General features: G+C 48.7%; 1 protein-coding gene across 1 annotated transcript in view; it reads left to right on the top strand.

Moving 5' to 3' along the window:
* Nucleotides 1-3823: 3823 nt before the first annotated feature.
* The window catches only part of FBLN7 (fibulin 7), a 51618-nt gene continuing 38233 nt past the window's right edge, over nucleotides 3824-17208 (top strand). The window contains exon 1 of the mRNA XM_027033729.2: nucleotides 3824-4047. Within this exon, the coding sequence (XP_026889530.1) occupies nucleotides 3964-4047 (84 nt within the window). The 5' untranslated portion in view covers nucleotides 3824-3963. The remainder of the gene's footprint in view (nucleotides 4048-17208) is intronic.

The raw sequence follows: 17208 nt of genomic DNA, 5'->3' as shown, positions 1-17208 counted from the left end.
CAGTCTGGGGAATAAAAAGTAAACAGAAAAAAAGAGAAATGAACAGAGCTTCAGAGATCCATGGATCAAACATATCAATATATGCATAGTGGGAAAATCTGAAAGAGAGGAAAGTAGGAAAGAGACAGAAGGAATATTTGAAGAAATGACAGCTGAAAACTCCCAAATTTGATGAAAAGCATTAATCTACACAATCAGAACGATCAACAAACTCCAAGTGGTATGAACTCAGAGATCCACACTGAAATACATCATAATCAAACTGTCAAAAGACAAGGAATTTTGAAAGCAACAAAGGAGAAGTGACTTATCACATACAAGGGATACTCAGTAAGATTAAAAACTGATTTTTCATCAGAAAACATGGGGGCTAGAAGGCAATGGGATGATACCCAAAGGACTGAAAGGAAAAAAAAAAAACACAAAAAACAACCTGTCAACCAAGAATTCAGTATCCAGGCAAACTATCCATCAAAAACGAAGGAAAAAGAAAGACACTCCCAGATAAACAAAACCAGAATTATTTGCTAGCAATATCACCCTACAAGAAATACTAACGGGAGTCCTTCAGGGTGAAATGAAATAATACTAAACAGTAACTTGAATCCACGTGAAGCAATAAATATTACCAGTAAAGGTAAGTGTGTAGGTAACTACAAAAGACAGTATCCATGTATTTTTTGTTTGTAACTCCTTTCTGTATTATCATTTCAAAGAACAAACTCTTGGTTCACATCTTTGATGTAGTGTGAAAGCGTGATGTAGTGCCTCACACAGGGCTGTGCTCTGAGTTGGCATTCAGGTAAGAATCTGTGTAGAGTGAATTTGACCATCACTGTGTTCCTTCTAGATCACCCCCCACCCCTGTTCCTCCCCTGTTGTCCTGGGTCAGGCTAACATGCTGGGTTTTGTTCCTAAGACCCTTTGTAGGTATTTAGTGGGGGCTGATGACATTTAGAATCACAGATGTGGGGTGAAGGTGGGAAAGGGAAAGAAGCAGCACCGAGCAAGCCAACCGGCAGAATAAGCACATGAAACCCCACAGGGTATGCAACATGGAGTGGGGCACCACTCCATGGGGACCCAGAGAACCCTACAGGACAGCTTTGGAATGGCTGTTTCAGACGAGCTGCTGCTTCTGACTGGGTGTCAAACAGACCTCTATAGCAAATTTTCCTCTCTTGTTTTGCATTCCCACGCAGGGAACACAAGTGTTTCAGCAAAAGCACTGATCCCAGGAGATGGCAATTGATTCTGTCAAAAAACTTTACAAATATTGGGGCACCTGGGTTGCTCAGTCAGTCAAGCATCCGACTTCAGCTCAGGTCATGATCTCGTGCTTTGTGAGTTTGAGCCTTGCGTTGGGCTTGCTGCTGTCAGCATGGAGCTTGCTTTGGATCCTCTGTCCCCCTCTCTGTCCCTCCCCTGCTCATGCTCTCTCTCTCAAAAAATAAACTTAAGGGGCGCCTGGGTGGGTCAGTCAGTTAAGCGTCCGCCTTCGGCTCAGGTCACGGTCCGTGAGTTCGAGCCCCGCATCGGGCTCTGGGCTGATGGCTCAGAGCCTGGAGCCTGCTTCTGATTCTGTGTCTCCCTCTCTCTCTGCCCCTCCCCCGTTCATGCTCTGTCTCTCTCTGTCTCAAAAATAAATAAAAACATTAAAAAAAAATTTTTTTTTAAAATAAACTTAAAAAAAAAGCTTTACAAATATTTTCTTTATATGTGTAGACCCCCCCCCCCCGCCCCATCCCTGACATTCTGGAATATTCTCTTGAAAACTAAATATAGAGGAAAGACAAGAGGTAAAAAGAGGATAGACTCATCTTGTTCAAGCCAAGGGTTGGTTTTTGTAGCCCCGAATATAGGACGCGTGGCTTATTTTCATGGTCTGCTTTCAGACAGCCCTGACAGTTTGGGTCTGCCTTGATCACTACAGGTCAAGGGCAGTTGGGGACAGAGAGAGAAGGGGCAGTACTGCTAGCGCAGCGGGACCTTAAAAAGTGAATTCACACCAGACACCAGAGCACTAAATGAAAAGTGGCCATAGGACAAGGGCAACAAACAGAAATCAGTAGATAGGGGGAAAATATCCCTGTTAAAACTTATAAATGCTTGAAAGTTTAAAAAAAGAAAAAAGGAAAAACAAAACAAAACAAAATTCTGTTACCACAGCTAAAATTCCTGAAACCCTATGCTCTTGTATTTAAGTGAAAAGGTGGAAGAAGGCAGTCTGTGCTGGAAACAGCACAGCTCTGGGAGCGGCCTGAGTCTGGAGATTGCATACCTTGGGTGAGTCACTCAACCATGCCCAGATTCAGCTTTATGAAGCCACAGAGAGGGCAAGAGAAGAAAAAAGAATGCCCGCTTACCTCTGTGAACGTCTGGTTCCCACTGCACAGCCAGAAGAGGGCCGACAAGTCCCAGCCTGCCAGGGGAGGTCACCATATAAACATGAGGTGGGATCAAACACATATTAAACGTGGCCACAGGGACCAGAACCAAATGTTTCATTAGTGGGGAGGGAGGGGTAAGTGAAAGGGGGCCCGGGGAACACACAGGCTTTGGCATCTTTTGGCATCAACAGCAAACAAACACATGAGGGATTGGGGCAGAAAACCATCATTTCCACAGGCTTCCTGGGATTGGACTGCTGCTGCCTGGCCCCTCTACCTGGGCAGGAGAAGCGATATATTGCACTGCTCTCCAAGATTTAAGCAGGAATGCAAAATAAGATCACAGGGGCCCTGCTCTACTTCCTGCAGCAGGAAGGTAGAGGGGGAACCCCAGTAGGATTTCCCAGATAAGGAATGCTCAGGTGGCCAGCCCACACCTTGCCCTCGCTTTCCAGGGGGCTCCAACTTTCCTTTGTGCCTTCCGATGGAACACAGCTCTTGCTCCCACTGCAGTCTTCTTAGCTCCACTCCTCGGGCTGTGAGTGGGTTCTGCTAAGTGAAACGCGGAAAGGAAAAATGGATCTGAGGCTTGGCCGGACTTGGTGTGCACCACGACATCTGCAGTGTTGCCTTCTGAAAACATTCTTCCAGTAAGAACTTAAATAATGTTTTCCAGGAGCCTGGGGCTGGAGCCATCTGGTTCCCCCCACAGCCCCTGGATGCAGGGGACTTGAGACCACGAATGCCTGCCCTTCCCGGGGGGATTTCCCACGGACCTCAGCAAAGCATCCAATGTTCTGATAACCTGGCCTCCGTTTTAAGCAGTTTCTCCTTCGGTTTGGGGTGGGGCGGACTATCAGGCGGACTTTAGATTCTCGGTCACCGTGCATGTGTGTTCTTGTTCCCCACTAGCACGATTTAGAAGGACACCCGTCTACTCAGAGGGAGAACCTAGTTTATGAAGCCCACCTCCCGGCCCAGCCCGTCCTGTTCTCTGAAGGCGGTGGAGGAAGGTGTCCGTGAGCGGGCTGCGAAGTGGAGCAGAGCTGGATGGGGATCGCCACGCTGCCGCCAGCGGCCGCCGACGCGCGCCTCAGTCTCCCCAGCGGGGCAAGGGGGCGGCCAGGGCGGGGGCTCCGCCCGGGGTGGGCTCGCGGCCGGGCGCGCGTGCGGGACACACCGGCCGCGCGGCCTCGGCCGCCCTTGCCCGCGAGGCCCTCCGGATGCCCGCGCTCGTCCTCGGCGTCGCGCCCGGCCTCCTCGGGGAGCCGCGCGGGTTGGGCGCGCTCCCAGGCGCATTCCTGGCCGGGCAGCCCCTCCTCCTCGGCCTCGGCCCCGGGGCTGGCGCCTCCCCGCCTCGCTGTCTCGTGCGGGCGGCTGCGGACGCTCGTGGCCCGCGCGCGGCGCACCTGGACCCGAGACGGCGCCGGCCGCGCTCCGGGGCTCCCGCCGCCCTCCCTGCGCGAGCCGCTCCGGGGCCGCGCGGCGCCCTGCACCCTGCCGGGCGGCCGCGGCGTGGGCCGGACCGAGGCGGCGTCCCCCCATCCCCAGCCCAGCGGTTCCCACTGGCAAGATGGTGCCCCGCTGTCCCCGCGCGCTCCTGTTGCTGCTGCTGCTGCTGCTGCTGCTCGCCGGCTCCGCGTCGCGGGCTTCCCAGGTCAGTGCCCTCCCGCCTCCCGCCTCCCGCCTCCCGCCTCCCATCGGTCCCGCTCGCCCGGGACGCGAAGCCAAGGCCGGACCACCTGGGCTTACCGCTTGGGGGCTTGCGTTGGGGGCTCCGAGCGGTTCTCGGGGACCCCCTCGTCTGTCACCTGAGACGCACCGCGGGGCCGGGCGCCTGGGAAGACCCGGGCTGGTCCCGCCGCGCGTTCTGCGCGACAGCCTCGGGCCTCGGGGGACTCGTGGGCTGGGGGGAAGGTTTCCTCGAGGTGTAGGAGACGTTGGGCTTCGGAGGGTCCCCAAGGGGGCTCCCGGTCACCCCGTTAGGTCAGAGGCTGTCCCCGCCCTCCAGCTCCCAGCATTCAAATTTCCAACTGAAATCTCATTCCCACCGCTGCCGACTTTTAAACGCGCGCGGACTTTGTGAGCGGCGTTTGCGCGGCGCAGGCGGAGGGGGACCCGGAGGTTCCCGAAGCCGCCTTGCCCCGCGCCTGTGGGGCCTTAGATTTGGGGCTACATTTCCTTTCCCACACAGACAGGCCGCTTGCCGTTCCGTTTTTCGCTCCTTGCCCTTTACATTTGTTGGAGCCTCACTAGATTTTTCACTCTATTTCACTTTTATATTAACCAGTAAAGAACCGATGATTACAGTTAAAAGAATGCAGATGAAACTGAGTCTTCGGAAGGTGGAACTGGAATTGCTGAATTCAGAGCCAGCAACCACCGGACAGGCTCTGGCCGACGGGGACCCCTCCCCCTGTGATGGGCGTGGCCCGTGGGCAGCGGGGCGGCCACCCCAACGATACCGGCCACAGCAGTAGCAGTAACCCAAGGCGGAAGGAGAGCACGTGCTTACCGAAAGCCTGACGACTGCCAGGTTCTTTGCTGAGCATCCTCCAGGCTCTTAATTCTCCGAACAGCCCCGTGACGTGGGGACCACTGTCATCCCCATTTGGGGGAGGAGGGCCTCACCCAGGGAGATTGTGACTTACTCGAGGTCACACAGCCAGGAAGGAGTGGAGAAAATTCAGTCCCTCTCCTTGAGTTCCAGACCTTTCCCCTTCCCCACAGACACTCAGTGTCTAAATTCCTGAACCAGGCAGGCACACTTAGGGTCACGGAGAAGCCCCTGGGGTGCAGGAAGGGACTCCAGGCAGGGAGAACTCAGTTCAGACCAGAGGTGGGTGGTGTCAGTGCAGACGTGCTCAATGGGCACCGCAGGAAGCCACTGAGCCACCAGGCAGCAGAGGCTCGGTTGAGGCCACAGTGGACCCACCAGCAGAGCAATGGATCTCCCACCCACTTTGCAGAGTACAAAGCAAAACAGAACATCAGGCTCAGAGCTGAGGGCCAGAAGCACAGGGCAGGTGCATCCAGTCGGAGCCCTCAGAGGGGAGGGATGGACAGGATGTGCAAGGAGATGCTGGGGCGCCTGCCCTGCCCCTGTCTCATCTTATGGGGCCTATTGCTGTCTCTCCAGGTTACCTGGAAAACAGGTGAGACCCTGGCAGTTCTCACATGTCTGTGGTTGCTGCAGGGGCAGAAAAGTGAGCTCTCTGGCCTCTGTTCCTGGGAGGTGTGGTTCTGATCCTTGCCTCACTGGGCTTTGTGAGAGGGAAAGGGAGCAAAAAGGATCATCCACAGAGGTTGGTTTAAAAAATTCCAGTGAAACTGCCCTTCACCCAAAGTCTTAGGTGTTTGAGAGGTCTCCCCTCCCAACCCCCACCTGGGGGAGTCTGACAGGTAAACTATGAAGAAGGTCCCAGGGACACTCTTTATGGGGCTTCTCATCTTTTGGGTCCCTGCTCAAATAAGCATCCCTTTGCAGAGGCCTTCCCAACCCCACGCTAAACAGGTCTCCTCCCTGCCCTTGTGTGTTCTGTTATGGCCCTGTGAAGGGCTCTGGAATAGGACCGATCACATTTGTAATGGGGTTTCTCGGTAGATTTTGACTTTATTGTCTATCTTCTCCACTACAGGGCCCCAGGGCCAGGGACCATATCTGGGATTTTTACCCAGGGACCACACATAGCAGGCAGCTAGCAGGAGCTCAGCAAAATGAATGGAGTGTGGTCATGCGGGTGCTGGTCTGAGCAGGACCAAGCTGGGCAGTCTCTGGGTAAACCTTGGCTGCACATCACATCACCTGGGAAGCTTCTAGAAATCTCGATGCCAGCCTCATTTCAGAGAATCTGACTCCAATGGCCTGGGTTAGGGCTCAGGCATTAGTAATTTTTAAAATTGTCCCTAGTGATTTTAATCAAGCAAATGCCTGAGGCCCAGTGAAGCCATCCTTCAGAGTTAAAAAGCTGCCGACCTAGGAAAGGGCCAAAAGCAGGGGAATTCAGAGTGCACAAAGGATCAGACTCAAGAGGACCTGAGGTGACATGGCATACCTGGAGTTGACCTGATCTGAACACATTATGAGCCTGGGGCTCTTGAACCCAGCAGTACGACCTGCTGGCTGGTGGAGACTTGGCTGGTGTTTGGAGAATGAATAGCACCCATGGGACTGTCTCCTGCCACAGAGGAGACAGGTGGGGTGCCCGGCAACCCACGGACATCTAGCTAGAGGCAGCAGGAATTCTCACAGCAGCAATGCACAGCCCTGTCTGGGCTTCCTCTGTTTACCAAGAAATGTGCTCACTTGGTTATGTTAGGTTATGATGGGTGTGTGTTTGTGAGTGCATGTGCACATGCCTGTGTGCCGGTGCCTGTGATTGCAACTGTGTTTGCGTGAACGAGTGATTGTATTTGCGATGGTGTGTGTATGTGCAGGTGTACCTGTGATGTATCTTCCAGAGAGAGAGAGAGAGGGAGTGTGTGTGTGTGTGTGTGTGTGTGTGTGTTACAGGGTAGGGGGAGGCTGCTTTCTGCAAGGGTCTGGAGCACTGATCTCATGGGGATGGACAGTATTGTCCCCTCTCCTGCAGTCCTCCGTGGCTTTCCAATTGTGTCCCTCTTGTCAGCACATCTGTCCTGAGTTACTTTGCAGGGTTTTTGTGATTAGCTGGATGGGAGCAGGTGGTCATGGGGAAGGAGGGCAGGTTGAGCAGTGTGGGGATCCCATGGGTGGGGGCCCCTTCTTAAAACTGCTGCCCACTCTGTGGCCTTCCCACTAGAAGAGAAACAGCCTCACTGGGGAGACAAGAAAGGGAAACATGTAACAAACGCCTCACTTCTCCTCCCCATGGTAGCCCTAAGTGAGTAAGGAGGGCAGGGTCTCAGCATCCTCCTTGCCCATGGGGTGGTTCAGAAGGCTTCCCCTTCCCCCAAATTTCTCTTTGTGGAGGTTCTTTTGGTTACCTTCTCCCATCTGCTTTTTACAGTTTGATGACAAAAAAAATTTTTTTGGTATACATTTCCATGATTTTTCCCATAGAGCTATATATTCTATATGTGGTAACTACCACCACAGTCAGGATACCGTTCTGTCACCTCTGAACTGCTCTGTCCTTCATCACTGTGGTTCTGTCTTCTCCACAGTGTCATATAAATGGAATCAACAAATGCATAGCCTTTTGAGTCTGGCATTTTAAATTTCGCATAATGCATTTAAGATTCTTCCATGTTATTCTAGTCTGCATAGTCGTTTTACTAATACTCTAACAGTCATATTTCATGGTGTAGGTGTACCACAGGTTTAAAAAAATTTTTTATGTTTATTTATTTTTGAGAGAGAGAGAGAGAGACAGAGTGAGTGGGGTAGGGCAGAGACAGAGGGAGATATGGAATCCAAAGCAGACTCCAGGCCCTGAGCTGTCAGCACAGAGCCTGAAGCAGGACTTGACCCCATGAACCATGAGATCATGACCTGAGCTGAAGTCAAATGCTTAACGAACTGAGCCACCCAGGTGCTCCAGTGTACCACAGTTTGTGCATTGGTTCACAGTTTGTGCATATCGTTCACTGAACTGAATGTCATTTCCAGTTTTTGGTGATTATGAGTGGAACTGCTATAAGCATTCCCATACATCTGTGTGTGTGTGTGTGTGTGTGTGTGTGTGTGTGTGAATATAAATATAAATATTCTTTTCTCTTGTGCAGATATGTAGAAGTGAGATTGCTGGGTCCTGTGGCAAATGCATACTTAACTTTGTAAGAAACTGCCAAACTGTATTCCATATTAGTTGTATCATTTTACATTCCCTCCCACCAGCAATGTATAAAAGACTGTGTTACGCTACATCCTCACCACTTAATATTGTCAGGTTTGTTTGTTTGTTAACAAGTCATTCCGATAAGTAGGCAGTGAGGTCTTATTGTGGTTTTTATTTCCATTTCTCTAATGACTAATAATATTGAGAATCTCTTCATGTGCTTATTTGCCATGAGGACTCTACTGGGTAAAGTTCTGTCCATCTAAAAACTGGATTAATTTCTGGGGTGCCTGGATGGCTCAGTCGGTAAAGGTCTGACTTCAGCTCAGATCACGATCCCACGGCTTGTGAGTTCGAGCCTCGCATCAAGCTCTGTGCTGAAGCTCAGAGCCTGGAAGCTGCTCTGTGTCTCCCTCCCTCTCCCTCCCTCCCTCCCTCTCTCTCTCAAAAATAAGTAAACATTAAAAAATGCATAATTTCTTATTGTTCAGTTTTGAGTGGTTTTTTTTTAATTTTTTTTTAACGTTTATTTATTTTTGAGACAGAGAGAGACACAGCATGAACAGGGGAGGGGCAGAGAGACAGGGAGACACAGAATCCGAAAGAGGCTCCAGACTCTGAGCGGTCAGCACAGAGCCCGACGCGGGTCTCGAACTCACGGAGTGTGAGATCATGACCTGAGCTGAAGTCGGATGCTTAACCGACCGAGCCACCCAGGCGCCCCGGTTTTGAGTGTTCTTTATGTATTCTAATTACAAGTCTTTTACAGATATGTGAACTGCAAATATTTTCTCTCAGTCTGTAGCTTGTTTTAAGAACACCTATCCCAGAGCAAATGTTTTATTTTTTTTTAATTTAATTTATTTTTTAAATTTACATCCAAGTTAGTTATCATATAGTACAACAGTGATTTCAGGAGTAGATTCCTTAATGCCCCTTCCCCATTAAGCCCATCCCCTCTCCCACAACCCCTCCAGTAACCCTCTGTTCTCCATATTTATGAGTTTCTTCTGTTTTGTCCCCCTCCTTGTTGTTATATTATTTTTGTTTCCCTTCCCTTATGTTCATCTGTTTTGTATCGTAAAGTCCTCATATGACTGAAGTCATATGATATTTGTCTTTCTCTAATTTCACTTAGCATAATACCCTCCAGTTCTATCCACGTAGTTGCAAATGGCAAGATTTCATTCTTTTTGATTGCCGAGTAATACTCCATTGTATGTATGTATGTGTGTATATATATATATATGCCACGTCTTCTTTATCCATTCATCCATCGATGGACATTTGGGCTCTTTCCATACTTTGGCTATTGTCAATAGCACTGCAATAAACTTTGGGGTGCACGTGCCCTTCTGAAACAGCACACCTGTATCCCTTGGATACATACCTAGTAGTGCAATTGCTGGGTCATAGGGTAGTTCTATTTTTAGTTTTTTGAGGAAACTCCATACTGTTTTCCAGAGTGGCTTCACTAGTTTGCATTCCCACCAGCATTGCAAAAGAGATCCTCTTTGTCCGCATCCTCGCCAACATCTGTTGTTGCCTGAGTTGTTAATGTTAGCCATTCTGATAGGTGTGAGGTGGTATCTCATTGTGGTTTTGATTTGCATTTTTTCATGTGTCAGTTGGCCATCTGGATGCCTTCTTTGGAAAAGTGTCTATTCATGTCTTTTGCCGTTTCTTCACTGGAATATTTGTTTTTTGGGTGTTGAGTTTGATAAGTTCTTTATAGATTTTGGATACTAACCCTTTATCTGATACGTCGTTTGCAAATGTCTTCTCCCATTCTGTCAGTTGCCCTTTAGTTTTGCTGATTGTTTCTTTCATTGTGCAGAAGCTTTTCATTTTGATGAGGTCCCAATAGTTTATTGTTGCTTTGGTTTCCTTTGCCTCTGGAGACATGTTGACTAAGAGGTTGCTGAGGCCAAGGTCAAAGAGGTTTAAAGGTTTTAAACTTTGATGAATCTAAATTGATCAATTTTTTATTTTTATGGATCATGCCTTTGGTGACAGGTCTGAGAACTCTTTGCCCAACCCCAGGTCCTGAAATTTTTCTTCTGTGTTTTCTGCAGATTTTTTTTTTATGGTTTTGCATTTTTACATTTAGGTCTGTGATCCATTTGGAGTTTATTCTTGCGTAAAGTGTGAGTTGTACATTGGGATCACTTTTTGCATATAGATTCCCATTTGTTCCAACATCATTTGTTGAGAAGATGATTCATTTGCCATTGAATTATTTCAGCAGCTTTGACAAAAATCAGTTCATTGCACACATATGTGAGTACTTCTGCCTGCAACACACTATCTTGATTACTATAGCTCTCTAGTAAGATTTAAAATCGGGTAGATTTTAAGATTTTGTTATATTTTTCCAAAATTGTTTTGACTATTCTGGTTTCTTTGCCTTTCCGTTAAAATTTTAGGATTAGGGGCGCCTGGGTAGCTCAGTCAGTTAAGCATCTAACTCTTGATTTTGGCTCACAGGGAGCTGAGTCCTATGTTAGGCTCTGTGGAACACACTTGGGATTCTCTCTCTCTCTCTCTCTCTCTCTTTCTCTCTCTCTCTCTCTCTCTCTCTCCCACTGCCCTTCCCCCACACATGCACTCACGCACTCTCTTTCTCTCAAAAACAAAAAAATAAAACATTAAAAAAATAAAATTTTAGAATTAGCTTGTCTATTTCTTAGAAACAAGAAATCCTATCGGAATTTTTATTGAGATTAAATTAAATCTATTGATCGATTGGGGTGAATTGACATGTTTAACAATATCGAGTCTTCCAATCTATGAACATAATATGTCTGTCCATTTATCTAGATCTTTGATTTGTTTCATCAGCATTTAAAAATTTTCAACATAAATATACTTTGTTAGATTTATACCTAAGTATTTCATTTTTGGAACTCCTTTAAATGGCATTATTCTATTAAATTTTCATTTCCAGTGGTATATTCCTAGTATATGGAAATCTAATGGCCTTTCCGTGTTGACCTGTTATCCTGTGGCATTGTGGAACTCCCTTATTAGGAACTTTTTTTGTAGATTCTCTCGGATTTTTTATATAACTGATTATGTCATCTGTGAATATGGGCAGTTTTATTTCTTCTTTCCAATTTATGTGCCATTGGGTTATTTATTTAGCTTTATTACACTGACTAAAACCTCTAGTACCATGTTGGATAAGGATGTGGACATCCTTGCCTTGTTCTAGAACTTAGGAAGAAAGCATTTAGTTTTTTTTTTTTTAACATTGTGATGCTAGCTATAGGGTTTTTTTGGTAGATGCCATTTGTCAAGTTAAGATTTCCTTTGAGTCATAGTTTGACAGAGTATTATGAATGGGTGTTGAATTTTGTCACATGCTATTTCTGCTTCAATTTCTATGATCCAGTCTGTTAAAAAAGTGGATGACCTTGATTGATTTGCTAATTTTGAAACCAGCCTTCCTGTCCCAGATAATCTTAATTGGTCTTATTTCTGTTTTTATATATGTTTCTCTATATTCCTCTGTATTTCTGGATTCCACTTGCTAATATTTCGTGAGTATTTTTGTCTGTGTTCATGAGGGGTATTGGTGTATAGTAGGGGTCAGGAAACTATGGCCCCTGGGCCACATGCAGCCCACTGCTGGTCAAATCTGGCCACACCTGTTCATTTACATATTTCTGGAGCTGCTTTTTGCCCTACAGTTGCAGAGTTGAGAGGTTGCAACAAAGGCCATATGGGCTTCAAAAAAGAAAATGTTTACGCCCTGGCCCTCTATAGATAACATTTGCTGACCCTGGTTTATAGTTTTCTTCTACTGTCTTTGCCTGGTTTTGTTACCAGGGTCATGTTGGCTTCATAAAATAAGTGAAGTGTTCCCTTCTCTTCTGTTTTCTGAAAGAGCTTGTGTAGGATTTGTGTCAGTTCTTGAAATGTTTGGTAGAATTTACCAATGAAATCATGTGAGCCTGGAGATTTCTTTCCTGGAAAGTTTTTTTGTTTTGTTCTGTTTAAAAATATGTTTTTAATGTTTATATATTTTTGAGAGAGAGAGAGACAGACAGACAGAGTGTGAGCAAGGGGAGGGGCAGAGAGATAGGGAGACACAGGGTCCGAAGCAGGCTCCAGGCTCCAGGCTCCGAGCCGTCAGTTGTCAGCACAGAGCCCGACGTGGGGCTGGGGCCAACAAAACCACTAGATCATGACCCGAGCTGAAGTCAGACACTTAACTGACTGAGCCACCCAGGCGCCTCCCCCTCTTCTGGAAGGTTTTTAACCATGAATTCAATTTCTTTGACAGATACAGAACTATTTAGGTTAGGTTTCTCCTTTGGGTGAATTTTGGTAGTTTGTGGCTTTCAAAAAATTTAGTCCTCTCTTTTAAATGTAGTCAACTGCTTTTAAATGCCCTGAAGATTAGTCCACATTTCTAAACAATTGATCTCCTGTAATGACAGATACTTTGTGCCATTGTTCACCGCAGAGCCAAATAGTCTACTATGATTAACTTCCTTTCTTATGTAAGTAATTCTTCTGTCGTCCTGAAATTTTTCCCCCTTTCCCCTCAGTCAAATACATAAGCACAGTGGTTTCCAGAAGCTCTTTCCTATTCCACGTTCTGTCAGGGCTGCTTTCCCTCGGAGCCTGTACTTGCCAGTCCGGCTGACCCTGACTTTGGCTGCCTGCTCTTGGGAGCTGGAGTCTATGTTTTATAGATCATACGTCTTCCTCTTTCTTGGCTCACTCCCTTGTTTTTCTGAACGCATCCTCAGGAAAATGATGTTTTAATGTGTTCTCGTGAGGTGTTCCCAAGTCACTGTCTTCCTGTAGATAGTACCCTTTTTCTACACCGACCCCTTAAAGCAGTCAGCAGTACACATTATGCCCAGGCTGTCCGTGGGGAAAGCCCTCATGTGGGGCCGCGGAGCCCTCGTGGGGAGCGAGGCCAGAGGAAGAGGTAAGAGGAGGGCAGCTGGCCCATCCACTGTCCCCTCCTGACCGTGTCAGGGGAGGGAGGTGGAGGAGAGGATTCCAGACTATTCCTTGATCTGTGATGAATGAGGTGGAGAAGGCATGCGTGCCCGGAGTCTAGGCTGAGATGGCTTGTTGGTCACTTTAGAACTCAGAGTGGAAGGACACTACAATTGACCAGGGCTGTCTGCACAAATCCACGGGTATGGGCTGAAGCAACAGGGACACGTGCAGCATCCAGATCTAAAATAGGGGTACAGGGATTCTCCACTCTGAGAGTTTGCATTGCACCGCTTGGCTTCTGCAAAAGCCCTACATAAGGACCTGTTTTCACTGTCCAAAAGAAATCGGGGAGGATTTTTGCTTTTATGAAAAAAGGCAAAAAGCAAAAACAGCGGTCCGCTTTGGTTTCGCAGCGAGCTGTTGTAGAGGCTGCGGCAGCCGGAGCAGCGAGGGTGGCGCCACCAAGCTCCTTCCCTGGGAACCACACTCAGCATCTCAGCACCCAGCCTCTAGAGCTTTGAGCCACGTCCTTGAGCATCCGAGCTTCCTCTGGGGAAGCTCAAAAAATTTCCATATAAATTAACGGTAATTGCATCTTCGCTTGAGGCCACTTTGGCTTACAAAGGGTTTCATAGGAACCCTTCACTCTCAGATAGCTGGGGGGTGGAGGGGTGGGGGTGAACAGACCTGTATTTCACAAAACAAATATTTGGTGCCTCCAATGGCCCAGGTGCCAGGATCAAGACAGACAAGGACCCCGCTTTTGGTTTCAAAAGAGCTGCCCTGGAACTGAATTTGGCAGACCCGGTGACAATTTGAGCTGGGCTCAGCTGGGCTGTTCTGCTGATCTGCTCCAGATTCAGCCCCTCTGGACTGCCAGCCTCATTCATCTGTGGACGCTGCCAGGTTAGCCGAGGCGGGCTGGTCTCGGAGGGCCGCACACAGCCTGTCATCCTTCAGCAGGCTAACCTGGCCTTTTCACATGGCGGTAGTGGCCGTGGGCCGAGACTGAGCACGAAGCACAAGACTTCTTGAGACCCTGTTCAAAAATGAACCTGGGATTTGGGGTTGATCCGGGTACGGATCCTGATGCCAGCAGATCAGGATACAACTGCCATTGAAAAGAGAGTTTGTTATTTACAGTTCCCAAGAAGATGGGGCACACCATGCCTCATGAGGCCTCAGGAGAGACCAGGCAGAGAGATAGGGCAGGAAACTTCCTGCCTTTATTGGGTTTCTGAGGGAAGGAATGGGTGAGACAGGGTAAGGGGGCTAACCAAGTTGAGATTGGCTAGTTTGACTAATCTTAGCAGGGTTGCCCCTATAGTTGCCTGATGCCTGATCCTGGGGCTATGGAGAGAGGGGGACTGGGGTGGGAGGGGGTGTTACTGTCTCACTAGTGCAAGAGTCAGATAAGGGGGGGAATGGTTCTTGGCTTGGTCGGTTTGCATATCAAAGGTGTGCAGCGGGGGTGTGCAGGGTGTTGAGTCGTTTGCTACCTCTAGGAATTTGCTAGCCCTGAGAGGGACAGTCTGTCTCGAGTCAGCAGGGCCCCAGATGTCAAAATATCAGATACAGAAACTACACAACATGGTTCATCTAGATCCAGCCTTGGAACTGGTATATCGCTTCCACTACCTTCTCTTGGCCAAAGCAAGTCACAAGCAAGTCACAAGGCCAGCCTAGATCCGAGAGGTGGGAAAAGAGATTTCCATCTTTATGAGAAAAGTGGCTCAGTCTCCTTGCAAATGATGTAGATGGCTGGGGGGCGGGGAGGCGGGGGGGGGGGAAGGGGTTTGGATTGTGGCTGTTTCTGCAAACTTTCCATCATAGTGACCCAGAGATTTACTCTGCACAGTCACTTATCTTTAGACACACATGTGCAGTCAGAGTGAGGAGGTATGACAGAGAGGCCTTCCTGGCATCTTGGGCTTTCTCCAGAGATCCCCTCCTTCCCCTGGCACCTTCAGGAACGGGACTCAAGTCCTGTCAAGGACACCCCTGATTACAGAAAGGAATGGTGGCCCCTTTGCTCTCTTAGGGTCGTTTCTGGCCCCAGCTTTGGGAGGTGGGTATTGACAGTGTGAATGGTGACAGCTGAGGTGTGGCCTGCTAGGGAAGGACAGTGTGACAGGGCAGCATAGTGCCTTCTTGGGGCAGCCTGGAGTCTTTCAGTTGGGAACCAACGCCCTGCCAGGCCTGCTCACACTAGAGGATCAATCCTGCTTGACACCACACTTGATTCCAGGTGGACCAAACCGTCTTGGTCTGTGAAGCTGCTGGCCTCACCATCCGGCCACCAGCCCTCCCTCCATGCCTGCCCAGGCGTGCTTCCCAGCCAGCGGTCCATGCTCCACGTGTCCCGGGATGAATGTCTGTCTCCTCTTGACAGAAGCCTGACGGTGCTGGTCACTCCCTTGATCCAGAGGGACAACGGTGGGGCTGCTGGGCTGCCACCAGGCTTCTCGGGGCTTGTGCAGCCCTGGGGCCCTGGGAGAACATCAGGGCAGACTCTCTGGGTGGGTAGAACTTTCTACATCCTTTCAAACCCTCCACCAGAGTCTTTCATGCTTCTTGGTAACTGCCCAGGACCTAAAATAAGTCCATCACGTGCATTTTCATGAAAGAAAAAAAAAGTGCCTATACTTTGACAGGACTCAAATCTACCCGTTTCAGTAAGTGGACTCTATACCTCAAGGAAGCAATCATTTATTTTCCCTGCATATAAGAAAACGTGTGCCCCCATGGCAGTCTGGGTACCAGAATCTCCCTAGGGAGGCAGCTAAATGGAAAGAAAGGCCCAAGGAACTCATTCTGGTGATGGATTTCCAAGTAACATCGAGATACGACAATTGTTCGTGTCTGAGAACTGGAGGGCCGGGGAGAGGTTGGTGGCAACTCAAGGCACCCAGAAGTCCCCCCAAGCTGCTCGTTAGCCCCACTGTTGCCCTCTGGTTTGGCCAATGACTCAGACATTTCTCTTTATGCTAGAGATTATAGTGCCCCTAGACCCTCCACAGAAGGGGAGGGCACACTGCAAGCCCAAAAGGAGCCCTTTCCTCTGCTCCCCTGGGCTGTGTTTCCTAACTCTGCAGGAGGGGCTGGGGTCAGAGAACATGACATACAACTGGGTGCACTGCCCAGGAAGCTGAGAGAGTCTATGCTTCCAGCTTACTGGAAGAAAGGGAAAGCGCCACAGAGTTCCAAGGTAGGGAGGGGTGTCCGTAGTGTCAGAGGCAAAAAGAAACAAAGAAAAGCTGCTTCCAGAGAAGCATCAGACACCAGTCAGTCATTTACACTGTAGTGAGAAAACATACACACAAGTTAGCATCAGCTGAACGTGTCACTATCACCTCAGGGGCTCCTGTGATTTAGGCCTTTTGTCTGATTGCATGATTCAAGATTTTACCCTTTTAGAAGTTACCCTTACTAACCGGTAAGATAATGTGCTCATTCAACAACTTTGTCCTGAGTGCCAGTCCTGCTGGAGGTCAGTCACTCTTCTGGGCCTGAGGAGGCAGCATGACCCAAGGCAGTTTAGCAAGTGGAAAAGACTCATAGCACCTGGTCCATGTCTTGGCTCCCACCCTTCCTCTTCCTGTATGAGCACCCGAGGGAAAGGTCTTGCCTCTGACGACTCAGTTGCCTCCCATGAACAAGTGAGGATAACAGACATATATGTCTCACAGGATTGTAGTAAGGAGAAAATGAATGGGATTCAAAGAACAGTTTCATAATAAGTGCTCAGTTTGTCGTAGGGGAGGGGAAGCTGAGGCAGCCACAGGCCCTGCTGTCAGGTAGCATACCAAGCAGGAAGAGAAAAACAAGAGAAACGTGAGAAGTATCAGAAGGCAGGTAACTGGAATGGGGTACTGTTTTGAAGGGAGGCCAGGAGGCTACTGTACCCTTAGTAGGCAGGTACTCTCAGATAACGGAGCTTCTAAGTGAAAGTGGAAATACAGAGCCTGACTTCTGAGGACCAGGGGCAGAATTTCTGGACAGAAGAAACAGCCCGTGCAAAGGCCCTGAGATGGAAACAAGCTTGCTGAGGTGTGTGGAGAAACACAGATGAGATGCAAACACCGGAGTTCAGCAGA

This window comes from Acinonyx jubatus, chromosome A3 (assembly GCF_027475565.1).
Source record: "Acinonyx jubatus isolate Ajub_Pintada_27869175 chromosome A3, VMU_Ajub_asm_v1.0, whole genome shotgun sequence".
Taxonomy (NCBI): domain Eukaryota; kingdom Metazoa; phylum Chordata; class Mammalia; order Carnivora; family Felidae; genus Acinonyx; species Acinonyx jubatus.
This window is presented reverse-complemented; position numbering and strand designations above follow the sequence as displayed.